General features: G+C 40.4%; 1 protein-coding gene across 1 annotated transcript in view; it reads right to left on the bottom strand.

Annotated features, from left to right (window-relative positions):
- The window catches only part of MARF1 (meiosis regulator and mRNA stability factor 1), a 173,273-nt gene that overhangs the window by 13,832 nt on the left and 135,489 nt on the right, over nt 1–23,952 (bottom strand). The window contains exons 20-24 of the mRNA XM_053694533.1: nt 19,487–19,689; nt 18,328–18,555; nt 4,828–5,058; nt 3,334–3,546; nt 2,892–2,952 (exon numbers count right to left, since the gene is read on the bottom strand). Coding sequence (XP_053550508.1) covers nt 2,892–2,952; nt 3,334–3,546; nt 4,828–5,058; nt 18,328–18,555; nt 19,487–19,689 — 936 coding nt within the window. The remainder of the gene's footprint in view (nt 1–2,891; nt 2,953–3,333; nt 3,547–4,827; nt 5,059–18,327; nt 18,556–19,486; nt 19,690–23,952) is intronic.

Raw genomic sequence — 23,952 nt, 5'->3', positions numbered from 1 at the left:
CCTGATTCGTACCAAGGCCTGACAAAAAGATTGAACATCTGGTACACCTGCTAAACGTTTGTGAACCGAAGTGCCGAAATTTGACCCTTTAGGGAACTAGCAGATAAATCCTTCTCCAGACCTTCCTGGAGAAAAGACAAAACTCTAGGAATCCTAACTCTACTCCAAGAGTAGCCCTTGGATTCACACCAATAAAAGTATCTATGTCAAATTTTATTGTAGATTTTTCCAGTTACAGGCTTACGAGCCTGAATCAAGGTCTCTATGACCGGATCAGAGAACACACGTTTGGATAAAATTAAGCTTTCAATCTCCACGCAGACTGCTTCAGAGAAGCTAGAGATTTAGTAGTAGATGACATAAGGTAAGCTATGTCTTTTAGAGTGATTGTGGGCTCTAAAGCAGGAGTACTGGACACTGATTGAGCAGGCGTAATAGATTGAGACGTATGGGGAGAAAGCTCTTTTGAGAAGTATCTATAGTAGAAAGGCTTTGCACAGTAAAAGGCAATTCTCTGCCATTTTCAGCCCTCTTAATGCATGAGTGACAAAAAGGGATTGGTGGTACCACATTAGCATCAAGACATAAGGAGCAAATAGAGCCCTGCAAGTCTCCTGGGTCCATATTGAAGCACAATAAACACAATGCAATAATATGAAAACAAAAAAATATTTTAATCAAAAAAACGTTACTGTCACTTTAAATTTTAAAATGTAACTTTTTTACTGCAATAAGAAAAAAACGTTCAAAACAATGTTTTTTTATACTCCAAAATGAAAAATAATGCAGCCCTACACCTCAGCAGTCTTGCTAAGGCACCTACCTGACCCTCTGACCGTTGTTATGCACAGTCACTCTGGATCGATAAGGGTTAAAAACGATGCAGCAGAAAAACGGATCACTGTCCTAGAAACCTGCCTGTATATTTTAGTGAAGCAGGGATCCTGAGAGGAACTTAGTTGAAATCTTGTACCTCTAGGCTAGGCCAAAGCAAAAAATGCCAATAACTAGTCTCGATCTCACATAGGAAAAAAAGTTAACGATTAGCCATGTGGGAACCACCATTAAAGCCCATCTCCCAGCCCAGTGCCTGTAACATGCTGTCTCATATCCTCTGAGAGAATAATGTCCCAAGTGCTTATAATATAATGCTATAAGGTTACTGTGTAAATTCTTTATGAAGTGTAATAAAGTGCTCCATTTTCCCCTAACAGATTAGGAAAAAAATAAGCACTTACCTCATGTTGCTGCCTGAAAACAACGGTTTGAGGAGTTCCATCACTCCACATGGACCTCTGAAATGAATGAAATTCCTGATACAAGCCCCTCAGGATTTTCAGGGTTAGGGCAGCAAAACTGTATGGGAGGCGCAGTGAGTTTAAGTATGTCTCACAAGTTCCCATTGCTTTAAAGCCACCAAAGCTCTTTCAACCGACTCAGAGACTGAAATGGAACACAGCTATACCCCAGGACAAAGCAGTATCAACATATACAGCAAAATAAATTAATAAACTCTTGATTGAAGAATCTTTTCTAACACCTCACTTTGCCATCTCCTATCTAACTAACACAGGCAAAGAGAATGACTGGGTTGGGAGGGAAGGGAGGAGCTATTTATACAGCTCTGCTGTGGTGCTCTTTGCCTCCTCCTGCTGACCAGGAGGCGATATCCCACAAGGATGAAATCCGTTGACTCTTGAAAAAGAAAAACAACTTTAGACTACAGATTCTATGACACAAATTAACAAGGTCACAATGACTATTACACACACAGCAGAATATATTAGAATGGTTTTCTATGTCGGATGTCAAACAACCGGAGATAGATATATAGATATAACGGCATTTAAAAGGTTAAATACAAAATGTTTTTTTAGCACAAAAAAGTTTACACACATCTTTTGGGAGTGCTGCCAATATGACCCAGTAATTATACAAACAAAAAGGTATTGGCGCAGCTCCATTTTCAAAAGCACAACATTTTTTTAACTGCTGCAAAGAAATGCCTGCAAACAACTATTCTTTTTAAATAATATTGGGATCTTAGTCACACAATACTATTATCAGGTATTTGTAGAGCGCCAACAGATTCTGCAGAGCTGAATATGGCCATATTTTGCTTAGCCAGTCACCACTTACAAGGTGTCCCAATATAGACTGGCCCTAACACTACAGTCCTTTAGCCACAGAGGGCTGAATCACTCCTGCTTTTACTCCTCATAAAAGAATGAGACTCCCTGGCTTAATATACACAACTCTGTTACACTGTCATGAGCACACCTGTACTTGGGTGGGGTGCTTAAACAAATGGGAGATGGTCAGTCTCCCTAATTAAATACAAATACAATATGTTTTAACAGTAACAGAGTTGTGTATATTAAGCCAGGGAGTCTCATTTTATTATAATGCGTAAAAGCAGGAATGATTCAGCCCTCTGCGGCTAAAGGACTGTAGTGTTAGGACCAGTCTATATTGGGACACCTTGTAAGTGGTGACTGGCTAACCAAAATATGGCCATATTGTGTGACTAAGATCCCAATTTTATTTAAAAAGAATAGTTGTTTGCAGGCATTTCTTTGCAGAAGAGTGTGTGTGTGTATATATATATATATATATATATATATATATATATATATATATATATATATATATATATATATATATATATATATATATGTGTATATATATATATATATATATATATATATATATATATATATATATATATATATATATATATATATATATATATATATATATATATATATATATATATATTTTTTTTTTTTTTTTTTCCCGGTTGTTGACATCTGACATAGAAAACCATTATATAAAATAAAAAAAGCAATTTCTTTATAATGCTGGCCCATTCCTATTTTTACAGTACTCACTTTTCATGTCATTTTTCAGAACCACAATCCTCTTGTGACCATGGCCTTTAATCCAAACCACCTAGGAAGAAAGCATTTTATTCACAATGTCAATACTGCGTATTAAAGGAGCACTCAATTCAGTAAAATTGCATGTTTTACAAGTGCATTATAAAAAGACAATGATTTAACACCTACTCTGAATTTCAAATTAATTTTTTCTCCCATTTTCCAGCCCCCTGTATCATGTGACAGACATCAGCCAATCGGACTAGTATACATATACCCTGTGAGCTTGTGCACATGCTCAGTAGGATCTTGTTCTCCAGAAAGTGTGATTACAAAATGGAAGTAAATTGGAAAGTGGCTTAAAACTGCTGCTCTTTTTGAATCATAAAAGTTTATTTTGATGAGTATCCCTTTAAGTTTCCAATACTAAGCAACAGGCAGTAAAATGATTTACCTGCGGAATTGCTCCCAGGATCTCTTCTAAACTACAGTATCCATACAGTTTGGGCTGTAGCATTTCACCGGTGAACTTGCTAAAGGCGTTTAGGAATTCATGCAAGAAAATCTGCTGATAGTGATAAGTATGCAGCAAAGAACGGACATTCTTTGCAAATACATAAAGTGACGTCAGCTGCACAGAGTCTTCACATGAATTATTTGAATTTACCTGTAGGATGGAGAAAAGTGAATGTTTAACCCCTATTTTGTTTAACAGGTATGCTGTAAGCATAAACATTTTACTACACCCGACAAGGAAAATAAAAAAAACAAACATAGTAAAACATTGTTAAAAAGGGACACTAAACTAGGGTTGCCACCGCAGCCATGTATTCCTGGACACTTATGAGTTACAAATGCTGCAGGGAGGAACATGAATAGTGCTGTCCAGGGTCACTATTTCTGTGCTGTCCCACAGCACAATGCATGTTCCCCTTTACACAACCTACAGCATGTGTAACTCATAAGTGTCCAGGAAAACATGACTGAGGTGGCAACTCTACACTAAACACCTTGTAATTACAAGATATTTCTATTGTCAACCAAGTCTTAACCTGTATAAAAGCAATTATCTGGTTTACTGCAATTGTTGTCAATAACCAAATTACAACCATTTGCCTTAGACAAGACAATGCTGGCTTGAGTCTGCATACAAGGCTAGCCATGGTCATGTCTTCAGGATAAAATGTACCCTTTTGCAATTGGTGTCTGCTGAAGCCAATTAGGAAAAAGATATGTAGCTGGATTAACCTCAAGAAGCCTGCTGTGTGTATTTCTACTACTGAATTAAAAAATCAAATTTTCTAATCTAAAATTAGACGACAAGGGGACAAAATAATGTCATTCTATTTGGATGCCCAAAAACATCTGGCTCTTAAGATTGATTGTAAAGTTGAAGCCCAGAATTTAAAAAATACTCTTAACATGGCCACTTTAAGTAATTAAACTTTTCAATTATGCTTATTTTTAAAAACACAATTACCTTTTTGTTACTGTAAACTTATAGCCAATCCTCCGCCGGCATTTCCTTTGGTATTGAGCAGATCGATGACTAATCTGGCTTTATCCAATCGTTGTGTGCCCCCTTTGGCATCCAGCAAGGGAGGCACACAACGATTGGAGGAAGACTGATTAGTCATCGATACGCTGAATACTGGAGATGTGGGCTGAGGATCGGCGTAAGTTTACAGTAACAAAAAAGGTAAGCATATTAAAAAAGGAAGACTAATTGTAAAGTTTATTGACTTAAAATGCCCATGTTTTTAAGAGTATTTTTAAATACTGGGCTTTAAATAATACAACTTTACAATCACTTTAAAGTTTTGATACGATAGATTTTGAACAAGCTTGCAAAGCACTGTATAAGATTTATACTAGAACATCCAAACCTGAAAGGTCTACTGAGACAAATACATTTAAACCCTCCCAAATAAAAATACTCCCTACATACCTCAACCAAGTAAGGCAAACTTTTCAGGAGTTCAGTCAAGGATACAAATCCATATTCACATGGATTAAGAACAGCACCATGGACAGATTCATAAATTTCACGGAGTTGATCTACTGTAAGGAAAGACGACTCATCCCAAGACATAAGCAGTATCAGTAGCTGTGCCGTTAATGACCGCAAGGACTTCCTGTTAATTAGTTGGATCTGCTTGCCAGAATCTGTATCTGTAACCTGAAGGAAAACGAGTTATATACACCCTATGTATTCTATTATCACAGATATATGTATTATAAAAATAAAAAAAAGTAGACCTATATTCCGTAATGATTATCTAAAGCAGATGTGACAGCTCCTCTAAACCATAAAGAATGCAAGGCCCAAACTACATTATTTGGCATACAGCAGTAATAGAAGTGCAAAAACCATGCATATAGCGTTTCTTAAAAAGGTACATAAAAGCCTTTTTTTAAATTTTTATATCTGCATTGGTAATAGGTCATTGCGATGAAAAAGATCTGCATACAAACATTTATGCTTAGCTGATAAATTCCTCTCTTTCAAGGTAGTGAATCCACAATTAATTATTCCTGGGAAATACTCTTCCCTACCACTAAGAGGCAGCAAAGAAAAAAAAAAAAACCAAAAAAAAAAAAACCAAACAAACAAAAACACAAGAGCTCTCTAAAACCAATTCCACCTCACAGGTACCTCAGTCTAACATTTAGCCAAGTAAACATGTACAGGGAGTGCAGAATTATTAAGCAAGTTGTATTTTTGAGGATTCATTTTATTATTGAACAACCATGTTCTCAATGAGCCCAAAAAAACTCATTAATATCAAAGCTGAATAGTTTTGGAAGTAGTTTTTAGTTATAGCTATTTTAGGGGGATATCTGTGTGTGCAGGTGACTATTACTGTGCATAATTATTAGGCAACTTAACAAAAAACAAATATATACCCATTTCAATTATTTATTTTTACCAGTGAAACCAATATAACATCTCAACATTCAAAAATATACATTTCTGACATTCAAAAACAAAACAAAAACAAATCAGTGACCAATATAGCCACCTTTCTTTGCAAGGACACTCAAAAGCCTGCCATCCATGGATTCTGTCAGTGTTTTGATCTGTTCACCATCAACATTGCGTGCAGCAGCAACCACAGCCTCCCAGACACTGTTCAGAGAGGTGTACTGTTTTCCCTCCTTGTAAATCTCACATTTGATGATGGACCAGGGTTCTCAATGGGGTTCAGATCAGGTGAACAAGGAGGCCATGTCATTAGATTTTCTTCTTTTATACCCTTTCTTGCCAGCCCTTTACAGGAATTACCTCTGTCCTGAGGTCCTATGTTATGCTCAGTACTGAAAATTAGTGCTGCAATCAGGAGCAACTTAATATTAACCCCTGCATAGACTGTAGGCAATATGACCGTATATGCTACCCTTTTAGGCAACTAGCCATTAGGGAGGATAAGAGTAAAAAATTCAGCACTAACCCAGCTTCAGTTCTAAGGAAATTCAGATTCTCCACATCTAGACTGGGTCCTGAAAGCAGAAAGGAAAATCAGTGTAACTAACACTGCCTACAAAGGAAGGATAGCAGACAATCTGGAAGGAGACATGGGAACTTTCCTGCGACATCCAACAGCTAGTACACACCGAGGGGCCTATTAAGGAAAGGCCTGTCGGACATGATCCAACATTGAGGATTATGTCCGACAGACCTCGCTGAATGCAATACTCTCTGCATTCAGCATTGCACCAGCAGCTCTTGTGAACTGCTGGTGCAACGCCGCCCCTGCAGATTAGCAGATTTGGCCGCTAGCAGGGGTGTCAATCAACCCAATCTCATTCAAATCGGGTTGAATTGCGGCGATGTCTGTCCGCATCCTCAGAGCAGGTGGACAGGTTATAGAGCAGCGGTCTTCAGTTATGTAGCAGCAGTCTAAAGTTTCTGGCAAGCCTGAAGGCTCACCATAAACACGGGGCTTCAAGCTCCATACGGAGCTTGATAGACATGCCCCCAAGACTCTAGAGAATTATATGGCTTATAACAACTCCCCTGTCCTCTCCTACAGGAAACAATCCATTGAGGACAAAATCTGAACCTTCAGAAGGCACAGTAATACCCATAGAAGCAGCATTAACATTTTTAAACATGAGTCACATAAATAAGCAGGAGGAGATACTTCAGCTTTTTTACAATACACACACACCTTACATTGGTAGGAAAGTGTTCAGCGGACCTAGAATCAAAAGGCTCCATTATAGCATAACTATATATCCTTAAAAATTTACTTGAGGCATGGAAAAATTACCCCCTACAAAAGAAGCTTAACAGAAATTACAGGTGTGCCAAGCTGAAACAAAAAATAAATAAGCAGGAGATAAGTAGACTCCACATCCGAAGTCTGGATATTGCTCAGCAGAATAGGAAGACAATCAAAACCCAGCTGTCAAAAAGGAGATTAGCACACTAAAAACCTGATATGCACATACTAGAGGCACACGTGTGCTAACTTTTTTGGTAGAAAAAGTCCACAAATTCCTATTCTTACTAATTGGAAACATCTGGCCACCAGGAAGCGGCAAAGACACCCCAGAGTATTCAAATATCCCTCTTACTTCCCCTTCCCTCCAAGTGGTTCAAACCAAGGCCAGGGAAAGTAAAAGATAAAAAGGGTTCAGAAGTGTCAACGAGACTGCCGCCGCTATATTAGTCAGGGCGTGTTTGTGGACTCACTACCAAGAAAAGAAAAACAATTATATGTTCTTGCTAATAGTAGTGAGAGTCCACAAATTCATATTCTTACATATGGGAAACTATAACCAAGCTGTAGACTCCACAAAAAGTAGGGTAGGATAAAAAAAGTGATGCAGTCACTAATTACTGGACTACTACTACTGATTGAAGGCCTTTTCTCCCAAACAAAGCCTCAGCCGAGGCAAACACATCAGACCCATATAATTTAGTAAAAGGTATGTAAAGAGGACCAGGTCGCAGCCTTACATATAGGCCTTTAAGAATGAAACCTCTGTTAAACAGAAGACTTAGCCACCGAACGAGTTGAGTGAGCTGTAATACGAGCCAGAAGCTGCTGTCCCCGCTTCCAAGTAGGCCATACGAATTAGATATCTCAACCAGAAAGAAAGAAGAAAAAAAAAAGAAAAAAAAAAGAAAAAAAAAAAAAAAAAAAAAAATCGCATAGGCCCTCTGACCCTTGTGCTTACCAGAAAAACAGGTATTGAGATAGACTAAATTCCTTGCCCAAACTACATTTAGATTTAACAACTTCTCCTTAGAAGAACTCCGATTTGGACAAATATTGCCAAGAACACCATCTTCCAAGATATCTTTAATATCAAGAGCATGCAAAGGCTCGAAAGGAGTACGCTGCAGAACTACTGCAATGCCCTGTAGCTGGACTATAGCCAGGAGTGCCCCAGCAACTTCTGAAGACCGTGGCCAAACTAAAAAGTAAGGGCTGTGAACTGGTAATGTCTATCCAGGAATGCAAATCTGGAGATTTTATATATAAGAATGTACGCATCCTTCAAATCTATTGTTGTCATGAATTGACCCGGACAACAAGAGGAAGAATAGATCTGATTGTCTCCATTTTGAATGAAAACAAATAATGCTTACCTGATAATTTCATTTTCTTCTGAAGGGAAAAGTCCACAGATGCATTAATTTCCTTTGGGAATTCAGAACCTGGCCACCAGGAGGAGGCAAAGACACCCCAGCCAAAGGCTTAAATACTCCTCCCACTTCTCTCATCCCCCAGTCATTCTGCCAAGGGAACAAGGAATAGTAGGAGAAATATCAGGGTGAAACAAGGTGCCAGAAGAAGAAAAAAAAAAATATGACAGCCACCTCAAAGATAAAAACACGAGCGGGAGCTGTGGACTCTTCCCTTCAAAAGAAAAAATTAAATTATTAGGTAAGCATAATTTATGTTTCTCTTCTTCAAAGGGAAGAGACCACAGCTGCATTCATTACCTTTGGGTAAACAATACCCAAGCTAGAGGAGACTGAATGCAAACAATGGGTGGGTACAAACTGTGGCCCCTAAAAAAAGGCACCACAGCCTGAATTACTCAACACCCAAAAATTTAGGTACAAACGACATGGGATAAACCCGAGCCCGGGTAACTGCACATCAGTTAAACCACCGGCAAACCGAACTAGAGACCACTCAGACCTAGAGTCCGACAAGCCCAAACAACCTCTGAGGCGTCCAACCCACGGGCCACGACTCCCAAGAAGTTACCCAGCCAAAGATAAGGACCACATCTGCCCCCCAAAAAAGGAACCAGAAACATCCAAAGGAACTTTCCCACTCGACACCTAGAAGGCAACCCATGGTTATCTTACAAGGCAAACTCAAAGACAAAAACTCCCTAGAACACAAGGACCAAAGAAAGTATCCATACACAGGGAACATGTCCCAAAAGGACTCGAGGAACCCCTCAAGTGCCTAATCCCATACCATGCCCTAAGGCACTCCATGAAAATCATGAGTCCCTTGACGTCCCACAACATAGCTAGATCTGGTAGCTAGATAGGCAGAGACAGCAGAAAACAGGATAACTATCCCAGCAGTTAGAAAAGAGCTCTCAATGAGAAACTCAAACCGCCTGAACAGGAACTCTTAAAAGACCAGCCACCAAAGGAAGGCTGACCCTATTGCTAACTCAAAACTCCTAAAAGCACTTCAAGCCTGTTAGCATCCAGATAAAGTAATTAGCTGTAACTGGATACACCATCACTGAGCCAAGAGCTGTAGATGGTTCAACTCCAAGGGCTAACAGCCCCCCGAATAGCGGCTCTAAAAAGCACCCCCTCCCAGCACCACACCAGTAGAAAGGAGGACCTCCAAAATCCTCCCTCAAAAGGAGAAAACCAACAACTGTCAACACTGCATAGAGAAACAGATCCCCAATCTGCCCTCCAGGATAACAGTCCCAGCCCAAAGGCTAGAGTCAAAAGACCGAAGACAAGAGTCCTAGATTACTGGAAAAGAAAGAATCGATCAACAAGGAACCAAGTCCCCTAAAAGACTGCTGCTACAAACGGCAAGCTACCGTGAGTCAGAGAAACACTGTGCTCTGGTACGAGACCCCCTACACACAGTCGTGGACAAAAAGGGCACACTTCCAAAGGGAAGAAGTGCCCCCCCAAAACCTCAGCATCCATATACCGGATACACTTAGCAGAAGCCCTCAGGAAACCCTCAGCAGGAAAGCAGGAAACAGGCACTACATCACAGTACCCCTTCCAAGATCCTGAAACTCAAGGGAAAAGCCCCTGCTAGGCAAGACCAAAGACCCCCCAGGACTCCACAAATATTAAAAAAGCTCCAAACCTGGAGAACCCAAACCCTACTCTGTAAAAGGGGATGAAAACCAAAACACCCTACCAGAGAGGCGAGACTCCTCGGCCACATCGCCAAACCAGTATAAAAACACATGGAGTCTACAGGAACATCGTAAATGCACCAGAAGACCATAGGGACCCGTTAGAAAGACCTAAAGTCTAAGCCACAGATAGACAGCTCTCACAGAGCCCCAGCCTCTATGAAAAGGGCCCGCAGGACCACAAATATCAAGTGTGAAACCGAACCCTCCACACCCATCCATGAAAAGACATGGGCCAAGGCTAGGGTTCTCGACAATGGTTGATGAAAAGAACCATTTTCCGGAAAAAAACAAACTGCCCCCTCCAAGGAGGAGCGCACTTCTAAAGTCTGTAGACTTAACGATCTAGAAATAGCCTCAAACCCAAGAGTCACGAAGGGCCCCTGAACAATCTGAGAATCAGCACCCAGTGCAAATGGATCGCAAGAAAACTCGTAGGCAAGTGGCAACACGTGATACACACACAGGCAGGGAAACATCCATACCCGAAGGCAAATGATAAATCTAAGATGGCGAGCAAGGCCCAGGGTTAACATAAGGCACCACCCACGAAACCCCAAACGGAGCATCAAGGAAAATTGGACAATTGCCTAGCCCTCAAAGGGCGGCCATCCGTACCCGAACGACTCTTTGACAAGCCCTGAGGCTAGAGATACGAGGACGTAATATACCCGAACGTCGTTGAAGACCGTAGTCGACCAAGGGTATGACAATGGATAGACAGAGAACCCGAAGGAACTATTTTCCAAAGAAAAACTACCTAGAGCAGGCAAACGCGGGAGCCGAAGCCCCCCACAGAAGGCAGGGAACCCATGCACGCCACCTCTGAGTAATAAAACACGGAACAGAGGAAGACAAACATGCCCGCGCATCCAGACCAGACGATCCCCCCAAAGCGGGAAAGATGATACTCCTCCCCGCAGCAAAAAACCCCCAAAAAAATGCAATAGGTGAAGAGGCAGCGTCCGGAAGGACTTCGAGTGAAAACACAAACGTTAATCACACAGCCCACCAAACTACAAAAAGGTCACAAACCTCTCCCAACTTCCAAAGAATGGAAATAACTGTTCTGAATCCCCGGGGACCTAGAACCATGATACTGTCTGCAAGAGCAGATCCGTAACTCAGGCGAGTATCCCGAATCAACCAACCTCAGATTGGCACTCACAACCCTCTGTCCGAAGAAGTTGTATATAAACCACAGGCTTAATACATCAGTAGGATCCAAGCTCGGAGACCATAGAATAGGCCAAGAGACATTCTCAGCACCACGGTGACATGAACCCTGGAGACAGCTGAAAAAGCTCCCAACCAGTAGCAGCATGTTTGTAAGGACCCTCTGGAACTGTTCAAGGACCAAAAAAATTAGTCCCAAAGGATCGAAAAAATGAACTAGAAAACATCATCATTCTAATATTCAGCAAGTGCGCAACTCCCAAGGGAGTGCCCACGCGACCACTAGTCGCAAGTATTGGCTCCAGAGAAGAACATTCATAAAAACGAAAGTCTGACAGACATGAGCTTAAGAAAAAAACAAATCGATCCGAATCCCAAATTAAAAAGAAGGAAGTACCCATTGGGTGAACGCCCAAGGTGAACGAAAATGACAACAGGACCAGACGATTATTAGCCCCGTTCACCCAAGCTCAGAACTGGAACCGAAAAAAAAACAAACTAATAAAATAAAAAATAAAAAAAAAGACATTAAGGAGATTGGCTTCATCCCCAAACGTCATATCCATTTTGCCATCCATCTTTTGAGGCCTTGGATCCCTTGGACCACTAGGAGAACCCGAAGGCGAGCCAGCCTATAAACTGAAGGCAAAATCATCCCTCACCGGATCCACAGAAGACCCTGCCCCTCATATTGGGGTCCCTGAAGACTCAGGGGCCAACGCTTCCCCAGAAGGCTGAATTGGGCAATCCCACGCTCGATGGGCCTTGGTTAACGGAACACGGACAGTATCATAGAAATACTTTACTTGGGAGATACAAATGATTCGGTTTAATAGTAATCGCCATGCAGAACTCACTCTCTGGTGAAGGAGTAAAGGCCATAGGGACACCTGCGCACGTAGCGGAGAAAGGGTCTTGGGCACATGCCTCACGGGTCTGCACTCTAAACTCCCAGATTCAGGAGAAGAGTAGTCTAGAACAGCAACCGAAACATAACTGATGGGCATTGATTACCCGGGCCATTTCATATTCATAACAAGACACATCCTCTGTATCGGACAGAGGCATCCGTGTCACATATACCAGAATCCTCCATAATATTGGGATTACAAAGAGACAAAAACTGACACCCCCAATGGCTGGGGCACTCACCACCTCCTGTGAACCAGACAACCCACAAGCTAGACTCTCTCGGTCGCACACTGTCAGCATACGGAAGTGAAACAACGTAACTGCACCGGTCACAAGGTGCACTGTGCCAGTCACAAAAAGGGTGCGCAATCTTGAGATTGCGTCATAAAAAGGCTGTTATGTTCCATAAAGGCCGTGAGCCCAAGTATAGCTACACATTGCAGATAGAACCATATAACGAAACATGATTAAAGTCCGCCCTGTTCAATAAAGTCCGCCCTGTTCAATAACCCCCCCCCTTCAGGAGATATTAACCCATGATTCCTCATTTAAGATAAGAGTCCCACTGGGACCCTACCTTGTTTCTCAATACAGCTCATATTGAAATAAAATGAAACGATCTTACCTGAATCTATGCGTGGAACAGGAACACGACCCTTCAAGTGTGACAGAGTAGCCTCGCTTCTGACATGGACTTGAGTGAAGAAAGGTAGGCAGCAAAACTTGTCAACGCTGATTACCAAGGAGCAGTTAATCTGAGTCGGGATGGGCATGCTCTCACAGAGAATGACAGGATTACTTAAAACTCCAGTCCCATTGCGAAGAAGACTACCCTCCTTCTGACACTTCTCTGCCAACCTCCTGTGCCGAAAGGCAAAGAATGACTGGGGGATGAGGGAAGTAAGCGAGGTATTTAAGCCTTTGGCTGGGGTGTCTTTGCCTCCTCCTGGTGGCCAGGTTCTGAATTCCCAAAAGTTATGAATGCAGCTGTGGACTCTTCCTTTTTAAGAAGAAAAAAAACTTACAAATTCGTTGACGCTTCAGAACTTTTGGGACAATGAAAAGGTTTGAATAAAAAACACTTTGAGGGACAAGAACAATTACTCCTATTTAGTTTAGATCTTGTATGCATTTAAGGAAGGCTAATCTTTTCTCTGGCCTTCCAGACATCAAAGAAATCTGCCTCTGAGGACAAAAACGAGAACCTATTCTTTACCCTTGGGACACTATGTCCAGAACCCAAGGATCCTGAATGGACCAAGCCCAAACACAAATTTAATCTGTTCCCTATCAGGTTTGATTCCAGGACGGGGGTGCCCCCTGTTTATGCAGTCTATGACTTGGAGACTGACTTCTTGGGCTGGCTGTTCTTGTTCCAAACAAGGTTTGGTTCCAAGGTACTTCTGGTATATTTGTTATTTTTTGGTGGATGAATTTCTTTGTCTGACGTTGACAAAAGCAAACTACCGGCCTACCCTTGAATCTGGATTTCTTGCCCTGAGAAAGGAAAGCTCCCTTTCCTCCTGTGATCATTGAGATAATAGAATCCAAACCCAGACCAAATAGAGTCTTACCCTAAAAAGCCAAAGATAATAAATCTTGACTTGGAAACCATATCGGCTGACCATGACTTTAACCAGAAGGCCGTCTGGCTAAAACTGCTAAAGTAGTATTTTTGGCATTGATGTGAATATCAACTACATCGCAAAAAAATAAAAATAAAAAGAATTGGCTTTTTTGATCACTTGAATATAGTCCTGGATCTCTCCTTGCAGAGATTCCACTGAAATCGGATGGGATAATCAGCTATTCTTTCTCAGTTGAGAAAGTAAACCTTTCAGGGAGATCTTCATGAGGTATCCTTCAAGTTTTCTATCCATAGGATTCTTAAGATGTATTGTCTTCCAATGGGATGGTGCTATGCTTAGCTAGAGATGGCACTGTACAGCTTAGGTACAGTGTTCAGTAATACCAAATAATTTTCAGGAACAGGGAATAACTTCTTAAAATTTGGAGAAGGAGAAAAAGGGAACCCCAGGTTTCTCCCATTCCATAGATATGTCAGTGATTGAGGAAGGAACCGGGAAGACCAAGAGTTTTAAATATAAATGACCAATGTTTGAACCTGTTTATCCTATAGCGTTTTGGTTTCCGTACCACCCAAAGTAAATAGTAGTATTTTTAGTAAATATCCAAGGTGTTCTATTTTAAAGTGAAGGTAAATTTTTCATGCTTTGAATAGCTAAATGCATTCATTAATAGCACATTAAGTTTGTTGCAAAGTTTATTTTTATCCAATTTATGAATTTCGATATTTATAATATATAGTAATATTCCTACTGTTTCCGTCCAAACTCCTCCCCACCTCTACTTCCGTGTTATCTCTGATGTTACGTATAGAGCGGTCCCACCCATTAAAATTGCGATTTCATACGGCGATAACTTATAAAAACGTTCAATGTGAAGATGAGACTAATATTTATTTGGCAAATAGAATTGAATTTGAGTTTGTGATACAGGTAACTTAACCTTCATTTTAAATCTATATGTGAGATCCTTTGACTCATCTAAGGTCTCGAACAAGGAAACAGAGGAATAACGTTCACAGTCCACGCAGGACAAGTATTTATCCTCCTCCAATACCTGTATGTGTCTGGTAGCGTAAGCACCAATTAAGCTGCTGGTCCTAGATTCAGGAGAGCAGTGTTTAGCCTCTCTTTTAGGCTTGCCTGACGACGGCATAACAGCATTTAATGCTGCAGATACTGCATACTCTGTAGAAAAATCTAGGGGGAAAGGATTTGACTCATTCTGAGAAGCTGTAACACGAGTACTGATTACAATGTCTACACAGACATAACTCTATCCACCGCAGGACCATAGATTATAGGTCCGTGTTTCTCTGTTAGCGACTAAGCCACTGAAGTGCTGTCAGACCCGGTAATACTTTGATACATCGGCGAAAAGGCTTATTGAGGGCTAAGGGACTCCACTAGAGCCCAATAAACGGTAGACTGCCTCACTTGTTTCTAGAGCTGCAACAACTAATCGTCATAATCGATAATAATAGATTATGAAAATAGTTGTCAACGAATCTCATAATCGATTAATCGATTAGTTGGTTTGCAATTAGTTGGTCTGTGCACAACACCAGCTGCTTCACTCCAATGAACTCCTGCATATGGTATTGTGTTTTATGGTTATGTCCTTAGCCTAAAGGACGTCTATAGACGTTTACTTTTCACTTTTTCAGGACAATATACGTTTACAACTACCCCTGGCTTATGTGCAACCCAGATATAATAGTCATCATTTGGATTGTTTATATTAAATTTGGTGATTTGGAACTATACTTTTCATGATATAGTGCCAAGCTTGTTGTTTACACCTTGCCCCTAGATTGATGGGAGTTATTTAGATTGATATACACTATTATCTGTTTGCACAATTATTAGCGTATTGCTGATTATATGTACTGTATAAATAAATGTGTAAGGCTTTGTCCTGTTATTGATATACAGTCCTTAGCGCTTTTGTTTTTTATTGTGTTTTTATATTATTAATAAATTGTGATAATATGTACCAGTTTTAACCTTTATAAGTATATTTTCGTTATTTTTAGAGCGGACTAGATATTTCCCCTAACCTTATAGCTGGTTATTTACCATTGCATATAGATATTCAAGATATTTTTGTTAGAATGAAGTCAAGGGTTACTTTATTGAGAAGCCCCTTGCCAAGGTAGAAGACACTTAGCATTGGTGAAGAGCTAACAAAGATAAATATCCCACTTTGGTGAAATTGGCAAAACCCTAATTATACACCTCAACAGCCTTTTCTCTGCTGCAGGAAATATAGCTGCAAACAGAGAACCAGCCTTAGCCAGAAGCATGTGGACATGTTGAGATTTTTGCATTTCAATGCAAAGTTTCTGAAAGAGTGAATAACAGAATGTTATTAACAGTGATAGTCTAACTCTTTCTAGTTCTACCTCTTTTCAATCAGTTTGTGGTTTTGTTTTGTTTAATTATAAAACTGCTCTGCTGCATAAAAATTGAAGAAACAATTGTGTTAATGTAAAGTTTTAGTCTGAAGTTTATATTTGTAACACTCATTATGTGGATTTTAATTTAAAACATAGAAAACTATTATTGATTCTCTTTTTATCCGATTAGTCGATTAATCGAAAAAATAATCGGCCGATAAATCGATTATGAAAATAATAGTTAGTTGCAGCCCTACTTGTTTCCCAGTGTAAGGCAAAACTGAAGTATAATACATCCTACTTGAAGGTAACCTGCATGTGTGAGGGCCATAATTTATATATCAAATTTATAAAAACCCAATCTAGGCTACAGAACAAATAAAAATATGATACTCACCAACAGACACTCATCTACTAGTAAAGTAGATAGCCAAACCAGTACTGAAAGAATCAGCAGAGGTTATGGAATAGTATGGAGTATATTGTAGTTATGGAGTATATTGTAGATCCATAACAGGAGTCAAAAGACAAGTCTATGCCACCTCTATGAAAGGTCTGAATTTAATTTTTCCCCATGAGGTGAAAAAGCGAGCCACAAGCCATACCCCATATACAACCATCTGACAAAGACTGTACTCAGAGGGAAAAAGGCCTCAACATAGACTGAAAGTCTCTCTCAATGAAGAATTAAATGCACATCTTCATTCTTCAACCACCTCCAGCTGAGGCAAAGACAAGACTGCAGTACCAGTAGGTGGAAAAGGTTTTATAAAGCTCTTGGAGTTTGGGAATCTTTGCCTCCTACTAGTGGTAGGGAAGTGTGATTCCTATGAATAATTGATCATGGACTCTCACCACCTGTATGAAAGATATTTTGTACGTATTTAACAGTCTTTGTCATCAATTTTGGCATGGATTTGCAGCCCATTAAAAGGCCAATGAAAATCCTTGAGACCATAAAACAACTTGTAAATTACAAGGACATTTCTGTTCTGTTGCAAAAGAAACCATATCCTCCAAGTCTTAAAATTTAAACAAAACGTCCGTTTCACTGCAATTATTTTTCAATAGCCAAACTCCACCCACCATTTGCCTTATTTGGGGAGACAATGGTAGTCCCAATCATAGTTGGTAGAAAGTACTCTGTTATGCAGTTTCAGTTAAAACCAACTAGGGAAGGATAAGTAAACAAGGTTAGCCTTAAGAAGTGAGTAGGGTGCATTTCATGTTTGAGGGTTATGAAAATGGGGCAAAATAAATAATGAAATATTACAAAAGCTGTTTTATTATACTTAACTAAACATTTTATTTAAAAATCTTAACCCCACGTAAAAAGGACAGTAATGTCCTTTGCAGTTTCTAATTAAGGACCAATCTAAATTAGCTCCTGCACTGTGCAGCATGTAGGAGTCATGGTTCTAAATTAAATGGAATGCACTAAAGCCTTTCTAAGGGCTAAGAAAAACAAAATGTGTAAGATAAATTACAAAATAATGAAAGGGCACTGCAACGTTTAATGTCCCTTGTAAAGGGATCTGAAACCCCAAATTGATAGTGTGATTCAGAGCATACAATAAAAAAAAAATTTAAAAAAAAGTTTACAATTTACTTCTATTATCAAATTTGCTTTGTTCTCATGATATTTTGTGCTGAGGAAATACCTAGGTAGGTCTCTGGAGCACTACATGGCCATATAGTGTTCTTGCAAATGGACGACAAAACAGTTGCCATAAGGTGCTGCAGACATGCATGCTCCCGAGCTTACGTTCCTGCTTTACAACAAAAGATACAAAGAGAACTAAGAAAACTGAAAATTAGAATGTTTTAAAACTGCATGTTCTATTTGTATCACAATATAAAAATGTTGGGTTTCATGTCCCTTTCAGGTATTTAAGCACTTGGTGGTTTAAAATGATATGTTCTTCCCAAATCATGTAAGAAATTTTTGGGGTTTCCTGTCCCTTTAATTATGATTAACGTAACATATGCTCAAGTTACCTTAACAACATGGCAAAGCTTTTGCATCAGTGCTGGAACAGAGCTGACATCATAGTCATGAAGCCTCAGACTATAACCAAACGTCTTGTTATATTCAGTCAGTAAGTCCAACATCATAAGGGAGGTGTCTTTTTGAGGGCGAAGGAGTTTAACAAGTTGCGAGGCTAAAGCTTTAACGCGCTCCATTTCTGTCAGGGTCAGAATCTTCTCTTCCCCACATTCTAAAACCTACAAAATAAGGAAAACAGAAATGTCAGCTCTATTGATTCCACCCGATACATAAGATAGATTTCCATTCACACACTTAAAGGGACAGTCTACATCCGAATATTTGTTTTAAAAGACTGATAATCCCTTTATTACCCATTCCCTAGTTTTGCATAACCAACAGTTATAATACACTTAACTTCTGATTATCTTCTATCTAAGCCTCTGCAAACTACCCCCTTATTTCAGTTCTTTTTACAGACTTGCATTTTAGCCAATCAGTGCTGGCTCCTATGAACTCCAAATGCGTGAGCACAGTGTTCTCTATATGAAACACATGAACTAACACCCTCTAGTGGTGAAAAACTGTCAAAATGCCCTGAGATGAGAGGCAGCCTTCAAGGGCTTAGAATTTAGCATATGAACCTCCTAGGTTTCGCTTTCAAATAATACCACCAAGAAAACAAAGCAAAATTGGCGATAGATGTAAAATTTGAAAATGGTTTATAATTACATGCCTTATCTGACTAATGAACGTTTGTTTCGGACAAGACTGTCAATTTAAAAAGGGACATTAATCAGAGCACTTCAGTTAAAGTACTGCATGGAAGCTGCAAGCATTAGGGCTTTCCTGAACATGGCTACTTTTTAAGTGTAGAGACACGGCACTGTCCTTCAAAGCAGCAGTGGCGTCGTTATTAGAAAACTGGAAATCAAATGAAATACACTTATTTTCCATGAGTTTCATTTTCAGTTTAAATTCAACAAATTTACCCTTTCCCGCAGTTCCATGCAGTCCTAACTGCGCTGAGCTTTTTTACAGTTCTGATAGTAATTGCTGCTATTCCATAAGAATGATAAAAATGCAAAAAAATTAAACTAAGACTTTGAAAAAGCGACAATTTAAAAAACAAAAATTCTTTTAAAATTTCTTTTAAAACCACAAAATTACTTGCAAGACATCTGGTATGGCCTCAAAAAGATCTAACAATTTGGTGAACCCGTAGTACGACAATTTGCACTGGCGACCAAAGTGGTGGTGGTAGGATGGAATAAACTTATTAAATGGCATTCGGAAGTGAGGCTGATGTCGTAATAAGTCAACAACTTCCTTAGAAAAGTGCTTGGTCCTCTCAATTTCATCAGGAGTACGTTCTTGAAGGAAAAAAAAAAAAAAAAAAAGAAAAAAAAAATCCGATAAGTAGGCATTACCAAAAAAATTTCTATAAATAAATGGTATTTATTTTTGCACTGTACAGAAAGCACAAGGGAAAAACTGAAATGTATGCTTACCATATAAATTCCCTTCCTTCCGGATAGGGAGAGTCCATGGCTTCATTCCTGTTGGGAAATACACCTGGCCACCAGGAGAAGGCAAAGACACCCCAGCCAAAAAAGGCTTAAATATCCATCCCACTTCCTTATTACCCCAGTGATTCTGCTGAGGGAACAAGGAGAAATATCAGGGTATAAATGGTGCCGAAGGGCCACCCTTTTCCAACCCGGAAAGGAATTGAATTTATCTGGTAAGCATAAATTATGTTTTCCTTCCTAAGATAGGGAGAGTCCATGGCTTCATTCCTTACTGTTGAGAAAACTATACCCAAGCTCTAGAGGACACTGAATGAATAACATGAGGGAACAAAAAGGAAGAGGCGGACCCTATCCTGAGGGCACCACAGAAAAAAAAACATCAAAACTTGTAAAAACTAGAAAAAGTATGTAAGGAGGGCCAGGTAGCCGCCTTACAAATCTGATCTATAGAGGCCTCGTTTTTAAAGGCCCAAGAGGAAGACACTGCTCTAGTGGAATGAGCCGTTATCCTATCAGGACGATCTTCCGCTATCTTGTAAGCTAAGCAGATGACACTCCTTAACCAAAAAGATAGGGAAGTTGAAGTAGCCGTCTACCCCTTGCGCGTCCCACGAATAGACAACAAACAAAGAGGAAGAATGGTGAAGTAAACGTTCCTTCAATGAAGGTTTAGAACACAAGGAAGGAACCACAATCTCTAGATTGACGTTGCGATCTGACACAACCTTAGGAAGAAAACCTAATTTAGTACATAAGACTGCCTTATCTGCATGAAAAATCAGATGAGAGAACTCACATTGCAAAGCAGAGATCTCAAACTCTGTGCGCACAGGCAATAGCCAAAAAAGAAAACCTTCCAAGATAATTTAATGTCAACAGAATGCAGAGGCTCAAAACGGAGCCTGTTGCAAAACACAAAGAACAAGATGTAGGCTCCAATGAAGAGCACCAGATCTAAACACAGGTCTGATCCTAATTAGAGCCTTAACAAAGGACTGCACGTCTGGAAGCTCAGCCAGTCTCTTGTGAAATAAAACAGACAGGGACGAAATCTGTTCCCTTAGGAAACTAGCAGAAAGGCCCTTCTCCATTCCATCCTGGACAAAAGATAAGATCCTGACAACCTTAACTCTGTGTCAGGAAAAACCACGCTCTTCACACCAGAATAAGTAGGCCCTCCACCCTTTGTGGTAGATACGAAGAGTAACTGGTTTACAAGCTTGAATAAGTATCAATGACACTCTCAGAGAAACCTATCTTGGCTAAGACTAAGCGTTCAATCTCCACGCAGTCAGCCTCAGAGAATCTAGATTTTGATGAACAAATGGTCCGTGTATCAGCAGGTCTCTGCAACAAGGTAAATTCCATGGAGATGAGGACATCCTCACTAGATCCGCGAACCACGTCCTTCGCAGCCACGATGGTGCAATCAGGATTCACCCACTTGCTGCATATCTCTGCAAACACCTTGGGAAGGATTGCCTGTTGAGAAAATCTGCCTCCCAGCTGACAGTGAACAGCTGTGGGCTTCCGCCCACTTCAGAATTTGAGATACTTCTTTCATTGCCAAGAAACGTCTTGTTACCCCCTGATGGTTTATGTAAGCCACCGAGGATATATTGTCTGATTGGCATCTGATAAACTGGGACGAACCCGGAAGTGGCCAAGTCTTCAAGGCATTGAAGACTGCCGTAGATTCAAAATTGACCGGGAGGGAGGACTCCCGAGTCCTTCCTGGCACCAAAAACAGATCCTTATGTGGATAGGCTTGTGTCCATAGTCACAATATCCCAGGATGTTGTTAGGAAGCACGTTCCTCGAGACAGATGATCTGGACAGAGCCACCAGGAAAGCGATTCTCTTGACCGGCTAATACAATCTGTAGAGACAGATCAGAATGATCGCCGTGCCACTGTCTCAGCATGCACAGTTGTAAAAGGTCTGAGACAGAACCTTGCAAAAGGAATGATGTCCATGCAGGATACCATGAGACCAATCACCTCCATATATTGAGCCACAGAGGGACTCAAGGAGGTCTGGAGGGCAAGACATGCCAAAGTTAGCTTGCAACGTCTCTGGTCTGTTAGAAATATCCTCATGTGGAGTATATTACAGTACAAAGGAATTCCACCCTGGTACTTGGGATAAGAGAAATCTTTTTTAAATTGTATCTTCTATCCATGGGATCGAAGACTGAGAAGGGACTCCGAGAATTCTTACACAAAAAGAAACAATGGTGCTTGCACCAGAATAACATCAAAGTATGGGGCTACTGTAATACCCTGAGTTCTGGCAACGGCTAGAAGAGCCCCCAGAACCTTTGTATGGATTCTTGGAGCAGTAGCTAGGCCAAACGGAAGGGCATTTAACTGGAAGTGCTGGTCCAGGAATACAAACCTCAGGAACTGAAACTATTCCCTGTGGATTGGAATATTAAGGTAAGCGTCCTTCAGATCTATAGTGGTCATAAACTGGCCTTCCTGAATGAAAGGATGGACCTTAGAGTCTCCATCTTGAAGGGACACTGAGAAATTAGTTTAAAGGGATACTGAACCCAAATTGTTTTCTTCCGCGATTCAGATAGAGCATGCAATTTTAAGCAACTTTCTAATTTACTCCTTTTATCAATTTTTCTTCGTTCTCTTGCTATCTTTATTTGAAAAAGGCATCTAAGCTAAGGAGCCAGCAAATTTTTGGTTTAGGACCATGGACAGCACTTGTTTATTGTTGCTGTACAATCAGCAAGGACAACCCAGGTTGTTCACCAAAAACAGGCCGGCATCTAAACTTACATTTTTGCTTTTTACATAAACATACCAAGAGAATGAAGAAAATTTGATAAAAGGAGTAAATTAGAAAGTTGCTTAAAATTGCATGCTCTATCTGAACCTCGGAAGAAAAAAAAATTTGTATTCAGTGTCCCTTTAGGTCCAGAATTGGGTGGAAAGTCCCCCCCCCCTTCTTTAGGACCACGAAAAGGTTTAAATAAAACCCCAAACCACTTTCTTCGATATGCACCAGGACAACAACTCTTGAGGATAGGTCCCGAACGCACCCTAGAAAAGTAATCCCTCTTTTGTGGTCTGTTAGACAGGTTCGAGAGTAGGAAACTGCCCCTGGGTGGATGAGATTTGAAGCCTATCTTGTATCCGAGTACGACCTCCAGAACCCACGGATCCTGAACCAAGCGTCTGAAAAGAGAGACACAGTCTGCCCCCTACACAATCCGATCCCGGATCGGGAGCCGCCCCTTCATGCCAATTTGTTTTCAGCAGGCTTCTTATTCTGCTCGGACTTATTCCAGGACTGAGCCGGCTTCAAAGTACTCTTGGGTTGCTAGGACTTGGAAGATTGTTGTCTTTGGGATTTGTCAGAACAAAAATTAGAAGATTGTTGTCCCTTAGACTTGTTCTTATCTTGCGGTAGGAAGGCATCCTTGCCTCCGGTAAACGTAGAAATAATGGACTAAAAATCTTTCCCTTGAAGGAAAGAGTAAGAGAAAGGAGTCTGGACTTAAGTCATATCCGCAGACCAAGCCATCAACCAGATCGCCCAGCGAGCTAGGACTGCAAAGCCAGAGGCCTTTGCATTTAGGCGAATAATTTGCATGTTTGCACCACAGATAGAATTAAAGCTCTGAGAATTGCTAATTCTTTTGTCTTTAATATCCTCGAGGGGAGACTCCACCTTAATGAGTTCCGACAAAGAGTTGCACCAGTAGGCAGTTGCTCTGGCAACCGCAGCCTCCGGTTGAAACAAAAATCCCATATGTTGAAACATCTCTCAGAAATGTTTCAATTTTCTTATCCATCGGCTCTCTGAACGAAGAACTATCCTCAAGAGGTATAGTAGTATGTTTAGCAAGAGTAGAGATAGCACCATCCACCTTAGGAATGGAGCTCCACGAATTCAGTTGAGTCCAGGACCAACTTTTTAAAAGTAAACAAGGGGGAAAAGAAAGAACCAATTCTTTCCCTTTCGTTGTTAATGTTCGCCATTTTAACCGGCACAGGAAAAGTTGAAGGAACTTTCCTGTCTTCGTAAACTGTCTAATTTAGGTATCATAGGTTCTTCAGGCAGCGCGGCCTCTGGAACCTCTAACAT

This window comes from Bombina bombina, chromosome 11 (assembly GCF_027579735.1).
Source record: "Bombina bombina isolate aBomBom1 chromosome 11, aBomBom1.pri, whole genome shotgun sequence".
Taxonomy (NCBI): domain Eukaryota; kingdom Metazoa; phylum Chordata; class Amphibia; order Anura; family Bombinatoridae; genus Bombina; species Bombina bombina.
The sequence above is the reverse complement of the archived record's forward strand: the minus strand, read 5'-3'. Positions and strand labels throughout refer to the sequence as shown.